Source organism: Thamnophis sirtalis, unplaced genomic scaffold, assembly GCF_051295495.1.
Source record: "Thamnophis sirtalis isolate CommonGarterSnake01/CBP01778 unplaced genomic scaffold, rThaSir2_p1.2 scaffold_2, whole genome shotgun sequence".
NCBI lineage: Eukaryota > Metazoa > Chordata > Lepidosauria > Squamata > Natricidae > Thamnophis > Thamnophis sirtalis.
This window is the reverse complement of record NW_028261382.1, coordinates 49,397,752-49,411,744: the sequence shown is the minus strand read 5'-3', so window position 1 is coordinate 49,411,744 and position 13,993 is coordinate 49,397,752. Positions and strand designations below refer to the sequence as shown.

At 47.4% G+C, this 13,993-nt stretch overlaps 1 protein-coding gene across 1 annotated transcript; it reads right to left on the bottom strand.

Moving 5' to 3' along the window:
* Window positions 1-1,164: 1,164 nt before the first annotated feature.
* ARL2 (ARF like GTPase 2) lies at window positions 1,165-11,383 on the bottom strand. Its single transcript, XM_087705389.1, has 5 exons — window positions 11,269-11,383; window positions 9,402-9,512; window positions 8,425-8,587; window positions 4,944-5,024; window positions 1,165-1,668 (listed from the first exon to the last, which is right to left on the bottom strand). The coding sequence occupies exons 1-5, from the start codon at window positions 11,331-11,333 to the stop codon at window positions 1,534-1,536; spliced, it is 555 nt and encodes a 184-aa protein (XP_087561515.1). The 5' UTR covers window positions 11,334-11,383; the 3' UTR covers window positions 1,165-1,533.
* Window positions 11,384-13,993: the final 2,610 nt, after the last annotated feature.

The window sequence follows — 13,993 nt, the reverse complement described above, 5'->3', positions numbered from 1 at the left end:
AATAATGAAACCCACATGCTGGGCCTTCCGATTCAAATAAAAATAAATAAACAGATGCTGGATGGATGATGTGGATGAAATTCTGAAGCTGTTCCCAGCCAGTTTTCTGATATAATTACAACAACAACAATAACAATAATAATAATAATTCCTAGGTCCTTGGTTAGGATTCGAGCTGTTGAGCTACCAACCAGCCCCAAAGGCTGTGAATCTCACCAAAGATTAACCAAATCATCAGCCGCAGCTGTAGCGGGGAATGTTATAAAAACAACAGAAACAAAGGCAGAATATAAGTCAGTGTTTCTCAACCTTGGCAACTTGAAGTCCTGTGGACTTCAACTCCCAGAATCCCCCAGCCAGCATAGCTGGCTGGGGAATTCTGGGAGTTGAAGTCCACAGGACTTCAAGTTGTCAAGGTTGAGAAACACTGATATAAGTGAAACAGCTGGATGACAGATTAAATAGATGGAAAACCAAAGCTTTGCATGGACAGCACTTGAAAAACATCGAAGGAAAATGTGACGACAACTTGACATGGACATGGCTTAAGATGGGAACCATCAAGAAAGAAACGGAAGATTTAATCCCAGCTGCTCAAGAACAAGCACTACATACTAAGGCCATGAAAGCGAAGATACAAAAATCCATTGAGACTTTGCAATAACAAAGTCGAAACTGTTTCACATTTAATATGTGAATGCAGCAAAACCGCACAAACTGGATTGCAAAGCCAGACACGACCAAGTTGCTAAATTAATCCACTGGTCATTATGTCAAAAATACAATTTACCTGTATCCAAAAAGTCATGGGAGCACAAAGTGGAAAAAGTTACCGAAAATGAGAAGGTGGAAGATCTTGTGGGACTTTTGAATACAAACGGATCGTCATTTGGAGCACAACACGCCAGATATACACGGTTGTGTACAGTTTATTGATATCGCTGTTTCGGGATGTGTCAGAGTCAAAGAACTGGGGAAAAAAATCACAAAATATTGCGACCTGGCCATCGAAACTACACGGCTATCGATGAAACTTGTTAAGAAATAACCAGGTTTTTAGGAGCAAGAACTGAATTCCCACCCAACCCAGTTGTGGGAACGCAGCCGACAAATCCAGAACCGGGAACAGATCCCAGCCACACACAAGCAGACTCCAAAAACGACTCTCTTTAAAACAGCCAGAGCTTTATTAGTCTGCCCTTAACACAATCCCGTGCGGAGAAGGGGAGATAACAAAAGACCCCTGGATTTCCCCCCTCCCCAGCCACAGGATTGATGCCATAGGCCACACCGAATTTGGGTACAAACACTGATTTTTGCACTGGGCCTTTAAGCAGTGGTCAAAATACAGACTTTAAATTGGTGTTTTAGCTGCTGGAAGATAGGTGGACTTCAATTCCCAGGATTCCCCCAGCCAGCCATGTTGGCTGTGGAATTCTGGGAGTTGGGAGTCCATCCATGCTGGCTGGGGAATTCTGGGAGTTGAAGTCCACCCATCTTCCGGCGTCCAAGGTTGAAAAAAACAAGATCCTCTCAATCCGCGGTGAATATCCGGGTTGAGATGTCGTCCAGCAGCCAATCGATGCCCGCCAGTAGATTTTCCCCGGTGTAAGCACTGCAACCTCGGATGCACCAATGGTGGGTCTGGATGCTGTCGAGGTCCAGGGCCTGGGGAGGAAGGAAAGGGGAAGATGAAAAGAAAAAATCCCCTTCTGTGTATCCTCTGAATGTTGTGGCCTGTTGGTCCCTCCAGCAGCTGAATCGGAGGAGGAGGCGTGGGAGTCAGCGCCAGCATCGAGGCAACCTGAGAGCTCCGAGGGGGAAGAGGGAATGGAGCTGGCAGGGGGTGGGGTGGGACAGAGCTTTGGGCCGTCCGTCAGCCCTCAGATGGAGAGTCAACAGCCCCCAGGTCTGGAGGTGGCTGATGAGGAAGAAGGTCCAGTGCCTGATGAGCAGAAGGCAGAGGAGAGGAGAGAAGTGGAAATCTATGGGCTGGTCCTTGGGACGGAAGAGCCACTGCTGCTAGCGAAGCCCCACCCGAGCTCTGGGGATCAAAGGTAGCGGGCGGAGATGAATAGATGCGGCAACTATTCATCTCCCTGCTTAACGGACTTGTTAGCCTGCGCCGATGAGAGAAAACTTTTTACCGGCGCTGCTAATAAAAGAATAATTGATTTAACTACAGAGGATTTGTCAATTTTGGGGAGCTAGGTCAGAACACTGGAGGTTTTTTTTGTGGGGGGGGTGTTCTTCTGTGTTTTTTCACCATACCACTAATAAACCAAGGAACTTCTTAAAAAGTTCCAGTGTTGGAGCATTTCACAACTTCCGGAGAGAAGTTGTTCCACTGATTAATTGTTCTAACTGTTAGGAATTTTCTCCTTAGTTCTAAGTTGCTTCTCTCCTTGATTAGTTTCCACCCATTTTCTTCTTGTCCTATCCTCAGGTGCTTTGGAGAAGAGGTGGACTCCCCTCTTCTCCTGAGATATTGGAAGACTGCTATTCATGTCTCCCCTGGTCCTTCTTTTCATCAAACTAGACATCCCAAGTTCCTTTGTATGTTGTTCCTTTGTATGATTTGGCCTCCAGTCCCCTAATCCTCTTTCTTGCTCTTCTCTGCACTCTTTCCAGATTCTCCACATCTTTTCTACTTCGTGGCGACCAAAACTGGATGCCGTATTCGAAGCGTGGCCTTACCAAGGCCTTATAAAGTGGTATTAAAGTTTTATCCTTCATTCTTTTGTACAACCCCGTTTACTCATTTAACAACTTCAATTGCTACCAACACTGAGCCGAGGTGGCGCAGTGGTTAGGGTGCAGCACTGCAGGCCACTTCAGCTGACTGTTATCTGCAGTTCAGCGGTTCTAATCTCACCGGCTCAGGGTTGACTCAGCCTTCCATCCTTCCGAGGTGGGTAAAATGAGGACCCGGATTGTTGTTGGGGGCGATATGCTGACTCTGTAAACCGCTTAGAGAGGGCTGAAAGCCCTATGAAGCGGTATATAAGTCTAACTGCTATTGCTATTGCTATTCAGTGATTCCCTTAAGCAACGTGGCAAGAAAAATCGTAAAACGGGGCAAAACTCACTTAGCCACATGGGTTCCATTCTGGTCATAAGTTGAGGACTACCTGTGGGGTTGGTTGGTTTGTTTTTGCAAGCTGTCAGGAGCAGGATTCGAATCGGAGGGACATTTGAATTGAAAGAAAAGCAGCGGCTGCAGACCGAATTGTGCAAAAGGGGAAGCAAATTGGCACCCTCACCCTGGGCACAATTCTATATGCACAACACGGAGGAAGCTTTTTTGCTGAATTTGGAAGGATAATTTAGAAGCAAATGCTTCTTTCATCCCACTTAAGAATTGCTACAGAACTATTTCTATTAGGGATAATTACAGGGAATTATGAGGGGGGGAAATTAGATACTTAATACTACATGTAATAACTGCAGCAAGAATCATATACGCACAAAATTGGAAAAAGAAAAATACACCAACAGAAGAAAATGTGGTTTTAAAAAAGTATTAGAATGCGCGGAAATGGACAGACTTACAAAAGAAAGTATGGAATTTATGGTACAAATGGCTAGAGGAAAGATGGAAAGAATAAGAAAGCATTGAAGGGAAAAAAGATGAAGAAATTAGAAAACAATCAAAAAACCGCGTAATTAATAAGGGGAAAATGTAAGATATATTGTATATAAAAGAGTAGAATAATAGTTATAAGTTATAATACATTCTATATGTATATAGAATGATATAAGATATAGAGAAATAAACACATTGAAAGAGTAATATGTATAGAAGAAATATATATAAATTAGCATATATTGATGAAAAATGTGTAAAAATAGAACAGAAAGACAGACAGACAGATACATAGATATGGATAGATATATAAAGGTATACATGTATGGATAAAAAGAGTATAATGGAGGCTTACTGATGTGGATGTCTTGCAAAGATGATATTTGTGTTTTAAAAAATGGAAAAAAATGTTTAATAAAAACATTTTTTAAAAATAATGCTACTGGGGGAGAAAATGCAGAATTTCTTCATTGTGTTCTTTCTCCGGTTTTAAAACAGCCAAGCTAAGTTTTCGCTGCTGTCTTTTTCAATTTGGAATCTTCAAAGGTGGACTTTGGGCACTTTGAGATGGGTGGACTTCAACTCCCAGAGTTCCCAAGCCAGCATGAGGAGTTGAAGTCCACAAGTCTTAAAAGTTGCCAACTTTGGAGACCCCCCTGGTCTAAAATACAGTTGCTCTGACTGGTCCTCAGGGCCAAGCGAGGTTCGACTTGGTTAGCACTTGGTTAGGAGACCATCCTAGGATCCTAGGAACGTATGTTAGACCGGGAGGTGAGAAACTATTCCAGAAACAGAGAAGAGTTCCCTGCTTCCGTCTTGTTGTCCAAGAAAATGGAAGTTCTGTGGTGTTCAGGAGTCCGCTTGGATTTCAGAAGATGCACAGAAGATGTATGGGCTTCAACTCCCAGAGATTCCTAGCCAGGGTGGGAGTTGAATTCTGGGAGTTGAAGTCCGCAGATCTTCAAGTTGTCAGGTTTGAGAAACAAGGATGGATGGAGGGATGAAGGGAGGGATGGAGTGAGTTAGATCAGTGCTTCTCAACATGCTGACTGGGGGAATTCTGGGAGTTGAAGTCCACCCATCTCAAAGTGCCCAAGGTTGAGAAAGACTGTTTGAGAGATGCCAGCCAGGCACCCAGCGCTGGTGGTTGCCCTTGCAGGGAGGAGGGGCAAACCAATTCAATAAATCAGTGTTTCTCAACCTTGGCAACTTGAAGATGTCCGGACTTCAACTCCCAGAATTCCCCAGCCAGCATTTGCTGGCTGGGGAATTCTGGGAGTTGAAGTCCGGACATCTTCAAGTTGCCAAGGTTGAGAAACACTGCAATAAATAGATACACAAATAAAATGGTCCTTACCTTCTGGATGGCACTGGGACTCAAGGCACCTGGCAGGTCCTGCTTATTGGCAAAGATGAGAAGCGTGGCACCGCCCAAACGCTGTAAAGAGAGAGAAAAACTAACAAATTAACCCAATCTTCTCACTCAGCCTAACAAGGGGCAGCACACCAAATGCCCATTTTGGGAATTGCAGTCCTAAGAAACGGGATCCGGGACGAGGCAGCTCTCCTGGACGGAGGAGAGCGGATGAAGCATTGTCCGGAAGGCATGGTCACTTTAAGATGGGCGGACTTCAACTCCCAGAATTCCCCAGCTGGCACAGAAGGCGGAGCAATTCCCAGCTTTGCTGGGCTGGGCCACAATAAAGCCACAGCCCAATCCCTTATAGCAGTGTTTTTCAACCACTGTGCCGCGGCACACTAGTGTGCCGCGGCACAGTGTGAGGTGTGCCGTGGGAAAAACACTCGCCCCCCCTCCTCCCCCAAAAAATCGTTTTTAAAATGCGCTTTCTGAACTCGGCCTCTGTTGTCTTGGGAGCCTTCGGGGCGAATTCGCTTAATCTCCCGCCACCATCGTCCCTTTCACCCGAACCAGAGCTAGGGCAAGCCCCGTGGCCGTTGCACACGTGCGCGATCCTATTTTCTCCAGGGGACGACGAGCCCGAGGAAGAGGGAGTCGCGCAAGGGTGGGGCTTGTCATTGCAGGCTCTGGGCTGACCCTGCCTGAGAGCAGCTGCAGCTGCAAGCCAAGATAAATTGAGAGAGAGGGAATGTGCACGTTGCGCTCTCCAGAAGGGCTAGGAGTGGGTCCGGCGGCTAAGGCTAAGCAACGCGCGGCCTTCGCCGGGACTGACAGCCGCGGCGAAAGCAGCCCCCGCTGGCCGGCCCTCGCTTTTGTCTGCTGGGTAGTGAAGGCGGCGGCGGCAGAGGAGGAAGCAGCCCGGCGTCGCTGCTCGCCTTTCCCGCTCTGTGCGTGGGAGAATGTGTGTGTGACATACAACTGACATTGGTTTTTTTTTTAAAAAAATTGTGGCGGAGGCTGTTTGCTTCAACGTGGCTTGCCTCGTCTTTTGGGGCGGGAGGAGGGCTCTGCCATAATTCCACATTAGCCAACAGTTTTTCCATGCTAGAGCTAGAAGTGTTGTGTAAGCCCAATCTATATGAGAACCAATAGAAATTAGTGGATGAATTCAATAAACCATGGTTAACCATGTATAAATGTCTTGTGGAAACATTCCCATGTTGACCCCTGGGGTTTTTTTTCCTAAAGGGTGTGCAAAGGTCTTATAACTTGACAGCTTTAAGACTTGCATGCTTCAGTGCCAGAGTTCCTGAGCCAACATGACTGGAGGAGGAATTCTGGGAGTTGAAGTCCACAAGGCTTAAAGCTGTCAGGTTTGAAGATCCTTGGGATTTTTTTTTCTAAAGGGTTAGGGGTGAAAAGGTCTTGTAACTTGACAGCTTTAAGACTTGCATGCTTCAATGCCAGAGTTTCTGAGCCAACATTTTGGTTGCTAAGCAGGACCGTTGTTAAGTGATACTGATATTATATAACACTTTTAATTAAGCGGGTACCTTGAACAAACATGACTTTTGAGTTTCAAATAATACTGATTTCGTTGTTGTCTTAGGTGACATCTGTGAAAAAAATTCAGGTGCTCAGGCATGAAAATATGCCACTCAAACACTATACTTTTCTGCTCACACTGAAAAAAAATTAGAGGGAACATTGTTGTCCCGAAAGCAACTTTCGGGACACAGGGATGCCTCTATTAAGTCCCTGCGGCCCCGCGTTTACTTTAAAAATGCGGGGACCGCCGGGAGGTAGCGCACGCAGGGACGTCACTGACGTCCCATGCATGCGCCCATAGCAACAATCGCGGAGGATTCAAGAGAATTACTTTATATATAGTCAATATAGGCACAAAGTTAATTTTTTTAAACATTTTCTAATGGTGGTGTGCCTCGTGATTTTTTTCATGAAAAAAGTGTGCCTTTGCACAAAAAAGGTTGAAAAACACTGCCTTATAGGTTTCCTCAATGGGTTTCAAATTTTTTTCGAACCTACTCTGTGGGTGTGGCTTCCTTTGTGGGAGTGGCTTGCTGGCCATGTGACCTGGTGGGAGTGGCTTGCTGGCCATGTGTTCTCTCTCTCTTTCTCCCCCCTTCCTTTTGTCTCTGTCCCTTTTTCCTTTCATCTCTCTCACTTTTTCTTTCTTTTTTCTTTTTTTTCTTCCTTTCTTTCTCTTTCTCTGTGTGAGTCTGTCTGTCTGTCTGTCTGTCTGTCTGTCTGTGTGCGTGTGTGTCAGTGGTGGGTTTCAAAAAATTTTGGAACCTCTTCTGTAGATGTGGCCTGCTTTCCGGGTCCACTGGTGGAACCTCTTCGATTTGACGAACCAGTTCTACTGAAGTGGTGCGAACTGGTAGGAACCCACCTCTGCTCGACGGGGTCTCAGCAGATGCTCTATATATATATCCCAGGTTCAAATCCCAGTAAGGGTATGGCTAGCTGATGAGAGCTAAATAGCTTGAAATAGATCTATACTAGTCTCCCTTTATTTTAAGAGCCGAGGTGGCGTAGTGGTTAGGGTGCAGTACAGCAGGCCACTTCAGCTGACTGTGATCTGCAGTTCAGCGGTTCAAATCTCACCGGCTCAAGGTCGACTCAGCCTTCCATCCTTCCGAGGTGGGTGAAATGAGGACCCGGACTGTGGGGGCAAGTTGTTGACTCAATTTGCTAAAAAAATCTGTAAACCGCTTAGAGAGGGCTGAAAACCCTATGAAGCGGTATATAAGGCTAATAAATAAATTTATCAGCACAAATACAACAAAACATATATATATACATAAATATACATAAATATATATATATATATACATAAATATACATACACACACACACACACATATATATATATATATATATATATATATATATATATATATATATATATATATATATATATATATATATATATATATATATACACACACACACACAATCTCCCACCTTTATTCTTTTTACAAATAACTCAAGGTGGCCAACATCTTTCTCCTCCTATGCATCTTCCTCCTCCTATTTTCCCCACGACAACAATCCTGTGAGGTGGGCTGGGCTGAGAGAGGGACTGGCCAAAAGGCACCCAGCTGGCGTTCGTGCCTAAGACTGGACTAGAACTCCCAGTCTCCTGGTGATTGGCCCAAGGTCACCCAGCTGGTTTTCTAAAACGGGACTGGAACTTACGGTTTCCTGGTGCCGAAAGACTAGGAGTCAAGGAATTCTGGGAGTTGAAGTCCACGTCTCTTAAAAGTTCCCACGGCTGAGAAATACCGCTCCAGAGGTTTTGCCACGGAATCCCCAGAATTCTCGGCCCGGACCAAGGAATTCTGGGAGTGGACGTCTCCAAGATGCTGGACATCTTGCAATGGCCCCCTCCCACTCCAGGAGCAGCCGTCCCTTCCTTTACCCCCCTCACCCGTCCCCCGACGAGGTCACCCACCTCCTCCACCAGGAGGGTCTCCAACTCCTTCTTGCAGTCCTCCATCCGCTGTTGGTCAGCGCTGTCCACCACCCAGATGAGCCCGTCGGTGCTCTCAAAATAATTGCGCCAGTAGGAGCGCAGGGACTTCTGGCCCCCCACGTCCCAGATGTTCAGCTTGAACCTGTGGGGGAGAGAGAGTGTGTCATGAGTCCGACTCTGAGATGGAAGATGAACAGCTGACAGGGAGCGGGCGAGTGGCTCCATTGGCTGTGGAGGAGACCGGGCAAGGCTGGGCAGAGCAGAGAAGAGGTAGAAGACGGGAGAGGGGTTCAGATGAAGACCAAGGCCCATCCCTCCCTCATTCTTGGGCACGCAGGGGAGAACGACGGTGGTTGCATGGCTTACGAGGAAAGAAAGTGTCCCGATTCCCTTCATAAGGCACACCTGGGGAATGGACTTTAAAGGAGATGTTTGTCGGGAACAAACGCTGAGTTCACCAAGTGTAGAGCGCATCCCTGGCATTCCTCCAGACTGCTTTCAGTATTTATGGCAGTGTTTCTCAACCTTGGAGACTTGAAGTCCTGTGGACTTCAACTCCCAGAATCCCCCAGCCAGCACAGCTGTGCTGGCTGGGGGATTCTGGGAGTTGAAGTCCACAGGACTTCAAGTCTCCCAAGGTTGAGAAACACTGATTCTCCCTATCTGCCCTGCGGGAGTGATTGATTGATTGATTGATTGATTGAATGAATGATTGATTGCAGTCATTCTGCTTACAGTGTTTGGACTGCTGGTCTGTGGGAGCACTTTCCTCCAGGCCAGGGAGTGAGAGGGGCGTTGGGAGCACAGTTGGTGCCAATAAAGGGACTCATACCAGGTCTCTGGCTCTGTTGCCTTGGCGCCATGCCCTGGGTCACCACAGAGAGAGGGGCAAGGCGCAGGTGGGGGAGCCAGGCCAAAGGGGAAGGGAGGAGGAGGAGAGGGTGCAGAATCCTCACCCGCGATGCTCCAAAGTCTTGATGTTAAAGCCCAGCGTGGGGGAGATGGTGTCAATCTCGTCCCCATTGAACTTTTTCAGGATGGTGGTTTTGCCGGCGTTGTCCAGACCCCTCAGGGCAGCGCAAGTCAAGGGCAACAAACCAATGGGGTTTCAAACCAGGAGAGCATTAGAGGGACGGGCCAAGCGGCTGGCAAAAGGAAAACTGCTGAGCAGGTAAAAGGCATTTCTCCCTAACAGATTAACAGAACTGGAAGGGACCTTGGAGGTCTTCTAGTCCAGCCCCTTTGCTCAAGCGGGAGGCCTTACAGAATAACAGAGTTGGAAGAGACCTCAGAGGTCTTCTAGTCCAGCCCCTTTGCTCAAGCAGGAGATCCTTACAGAATAACAGAGCTGGAAGAGACCTCAGAGGTCATCTAGTCCATCCCCCTTGCTCAAGCAGGAGATCCTTACAGAATAAAAGAGTTGGAAGGGACCCTGGAGGTCTTCTAGTCCAGCCCCCTTGCTCAAGCAGGAGACCCCTACAGAATAACAGAGGTGGAAGGGACCTTGGAGGTCTTCTAGTCCAGCCCCTTTGCTCAAGCAGGAGACCCTAACAGATTAACAGAACTGGAAGGGACCTTGGAGGTCTTCTAGTCCAGCCCCCTTGCTCAAGCAGGAGATCCTTACAGAATAACAGAGCTGGAAGAGACCCTGGAGGTCTTCTAGTCCAGCCCCCTTGCTCAAGCAGGAGACCCCTACAGAATAACAGAGTTGGAAGGGACTTTGGAGGTCTTCTAGTCCAGCCCCTTTGCTGAAGCAGGAGACCCTAACAGATTAACAGAACTGGAAGGGACCTTGGAGGTCATCCAGTCCATCCCCTTTACTCAAGCAGGAGATCCTTACAGAATAACAGAGCTGGAAGAGACCCTGGAGGTCTTCTAGTCCAGCCCCCTTGCTCAAGCAGGAGACCCCTACAGAATAACAGAGTTGGAAGGGACTTTGGAGGTCTTCTAGTCCAGCCCCTTTGCTGAAGCAGGAGACCCTAACAGATTAACAGAACTGGAAGGGACCTTGGAGGTCTTCTAGTCCAGCCCCCTTGCTCAAGCAGGAGATCCTTGCAGAATAACAGAGTTGGAAGGGACATTGGAGGTCTTCTAGTCCAGCCCCCTTGCTCAAGCAGGAGATCCTTACAGAATAACAGAGTTGGAAGGGACCTTGGAGGTCTTCTAGTCCAGCCCCTTTGCTCAAGCAGGAGACCCTAACAGATTAACAGAACTGGAAGGGACCTTGGAGGTCTTCTAGTCCATCCCCCTTGCTCAAGCAGGAGACCCTTACAGAATAACAGAGTTGGAAGGGACCCTGGAGGTCTTCTAGTCCAGCCCCTTTGCTCAAGCAGGAGACCCTTACAGAATAACAGAGTTGGAAGGGACCCTGGAGGTCTTCTAGTCCAGCCCCCCCCCCCGCCCAAGCAGGAGACCCTAGACCGTTTATTAACAGATTAAGATTAATAGAGTTGGAAGGGGCCCTCCCTACAGGACACCCTCCCTACACCATTCGTGACAAATGGCAGCCCAGTCTCTTCTGGAAAGCTCCCCCACTCCACCCCAAGCAATTTTGCGCCCCTAAGCTGAAGGACGAGCGTTCCTGGGAAGCCCCAAGGCATGCAGAGATGGAGCCCAAAGCACTCTGCCCATGCACAAGGGCACTCTTGCCCAGGCAAGGGGAGGGATGGAAACGCTGCCTGGGGGGGGGGGGGGGAGCCTAGACCCAAAACAGCTCCTCTTTCCTGGGATGCAAAGTCGGGAGTCCCCCCCCCCCAACCCATCAGCCCCCCCCAATCCCGGTTCCCCCCATTGCTCTCTTTTTTTCCCCTCGCGGAAGGATACAGCATCAGCAGTCGCAGCTCCCGTTCCTTTTGCCGCATCTTCTTCAAGATGCTCAGCAGCCCCATCGCCCGCGCGGAAGCTCTGCCCGCGCTCCGCCCACAGCCGGGACGCCGCGCGCGGCTCCGCCCCCTCGGAACGCCGTCTCCGCCAATCAGAAAGGCCGGGGGCGATCCCGGCTGTAGAACAACAACATAAAGGGGGTGGGAGGGAAATGTAATATATACTTCCGGCTGTCCATCGCCACGCTGTTGCGTGGCAACGAGAAAAACGGCAGCGAAGGGACTTGGTGTGTGTGAAGAAGCGGCTGTAGAGATGCACAACGGTTGTGGAGACTTTGTGTAGACGGAAGCAAAGAGATTTAACAACATAACGAAGGGACCTTAGAGGTCTTCTAGTCCAACCCCTCCTCCCCACAAGCAGAACGTATACATTGCGAGGCTAGTTGTGCATTTGTGTGAGTCCTGCCTGAGTGTTTGAGGCAGGTTTTTTTTCCTGCTCAGAAATAAAAGCTTTCTATCAAATGAATTTGATATTTTCAAATGAGTGGAAGATTTAGTCAAGTTTTCCCATCGCCTTTGCGCCTCACTTCAAAAAGGAACCTGAAGTCGAATCTGCCCACAAGTCGGACCTCACCCCTTTACTCCCTGTGGCCATTCAGAGTCCCGCCCCCTTCCGGGTAGAGAAGACGAATCGGCAAGCCGGAGGATTGTCAATTCTACCGCAAATGTAGATCTGCGAAACTTTGAAGAGATACGTGCTGTGGCATTGAGAGTTTCAAAAGATTTTTTTTTTCGGGACGGACGCCATATAGACCGAAAGAAATTAGGGAGGGGAAAAAAACGTCAATTCTGTATAAATTCGTTTTTTACAACGTTTATTTAATGCAAAATAAGCAAATGGAAATGTCTGTTTATGAAGCTGCTCAGAAAAGGCACCCTAATTGGTTTATATTTAAAACCACACAATTGCAAATCATAGAATAAAAAATATAGAATAGGAATATGGAATAGGACAGGACCAGGACTAGGACTATAATAGAATAGGGCCCAATGAGTCATGCACTGGCCATGCCCATGCCCAAGTGGCAGTTGGAACAGAGTTTTTTTCAGGTGGGCAGGGGGAGTAGAACGTCTAACTCCTTAGCACCAGAGTGTGTTAATAATATGATAAGAAATACTAATAATCTGATGGGTCATTTCAAAAAACCCTTTCTTAGCAAGCATTTAGAAGCCAAGAGGAAGATATGTGCCAAATTTCAAGTTTGTAGGTTTTACGGTTCTGGATATTTCGTGATGATGCATGAGTGGAATTTCGCTTTGATAGATGATAGATAGATAGATATATTTATCACATTTTAAAAGACTCCTTTAGGGAAAGAATAAATACTCCAGAGAAAGGAGACTCTGGAAACGGAAGTTTTCTCTTTTAAGTGTGGTTTCGTTCCATTTCAAAAAAACCTGAGGCAGGGAGTTCCACTGGCTAACCGCATTTTTTTATTTGCTTTGCAACTCAAGCCTCTTCTACTCATCTCTTGAAGGGAAAAAACAACAGCCCACAACACAGAAGCCTCAAACACCATTTGTGTGAAGCGTTGAATGGCATTGAAAGTTTGAAAGAATAACCGAAGGGACCTCAGAGGTCATCCAGTCCAACACCCTGCTCAAGCGGGAGACCCTCAACCACGGCTGTCCAAAACTTTTGACCCCAGGGAAATCTCCTCCAAACAGCAGCTGCCTGTTTCTCTTCTTTCAGAATTAAGAAAGTTTTCCAGATGTGGCGAACTGTAACTCGTCAGTGAAGGATGCTGGGAATTGTAGTTCGTCAATGGGTCCAGAGTGCAGCCATGAAGAGATGGATGAAGTACACTTTCCCATGTTCCTCAGCATTGAACTGCTGGGCAAGGACAGCCACATCTGGAAAACCTAACCAATTTCAACCCCAAAAGAACAGTGGGGATTTTAGCACTGGCTTGTCTAACAAAAAAAACAGGGCATTGTAGCCCCCCAAAAGGCCATGCCTACAATTAGTGCATGCTGCCTGTGGCTGAGAAAAGAACATCCTCAACCACAAACCATGTGCAGACAGAGGCCCAATCCTTGTTCTATTTTTTGCACTATTCCAGTGTGATAAATAGCACTCATAACACATCAAAGCATTGATATGTCCCTGTAACACCATGTTTTTTCAACCTCTGCAAATTTAAGATGTGTGGACTTCAACCGTCAAAATTCCCCAGCCAGCTAATGCTTAAAGCATGCTGGCTAGGGAATTCTGGGCGCTGAAGTCCACGTACATAAAATATGTGGGCTGGGGGATTGTGGGAGTTGAAATCCATCCATCTTAAAGCATACTGCCTGGAGAATTCTGGGAGTTGAAGTCCTTAAAGCTTGCTGCCTGGGGAATTCTGGGTACTGAAATCCATCCATCTTAAAGCATGCTGGCTGGGGAATTCTGGGAGTTGGAAGTCCATCCATCTTAAACTTGCAGAGGTTGAAAAACGCTGTTCTAAAACAAGCAGCAAATGCCAGTTACCCGTATACAGAGCCGGTTTGGATCGCAGCTTGTTGGGGCACTCGCAGGCCCACCCGCCCAGGCTCTATGCCAGTGTTTCTCAACCTTGGCCACTTGAAGATGTCTGGACTTCAACTCCCAGAATTCCCCAGCCAGCGAATGCTGGCTGGGGAATTCTGGGAGTTGAGGTCCAGACATCTTCAAGTGGCCAAGG

Bases quoted from the DNA above. Each gene is read 5' to 3' on its own strand.
- ARL2 (XM_087705389.1), bottom strand. From the start codon at position 11,333: ATGGGGCTGCTGAGCATCTTGAAGAAGATGCGGCAAAAGGAACGGGAG. The intron at 9,513-11,268 runs GTATCCTTCCGC...CGCTGCCCTGAG, and splicing joins GAGCTGCGACTGCTGATGCT to GGGTCTGGACAACGCCGGCA. The intron at 8,588-9,401 runs GTGAGGATTCTG...TCTCCCCCACAG, and splicing joins AAGACTTTGGAGCATCGCGG to GTTCAAGCTGAACATCTGGG.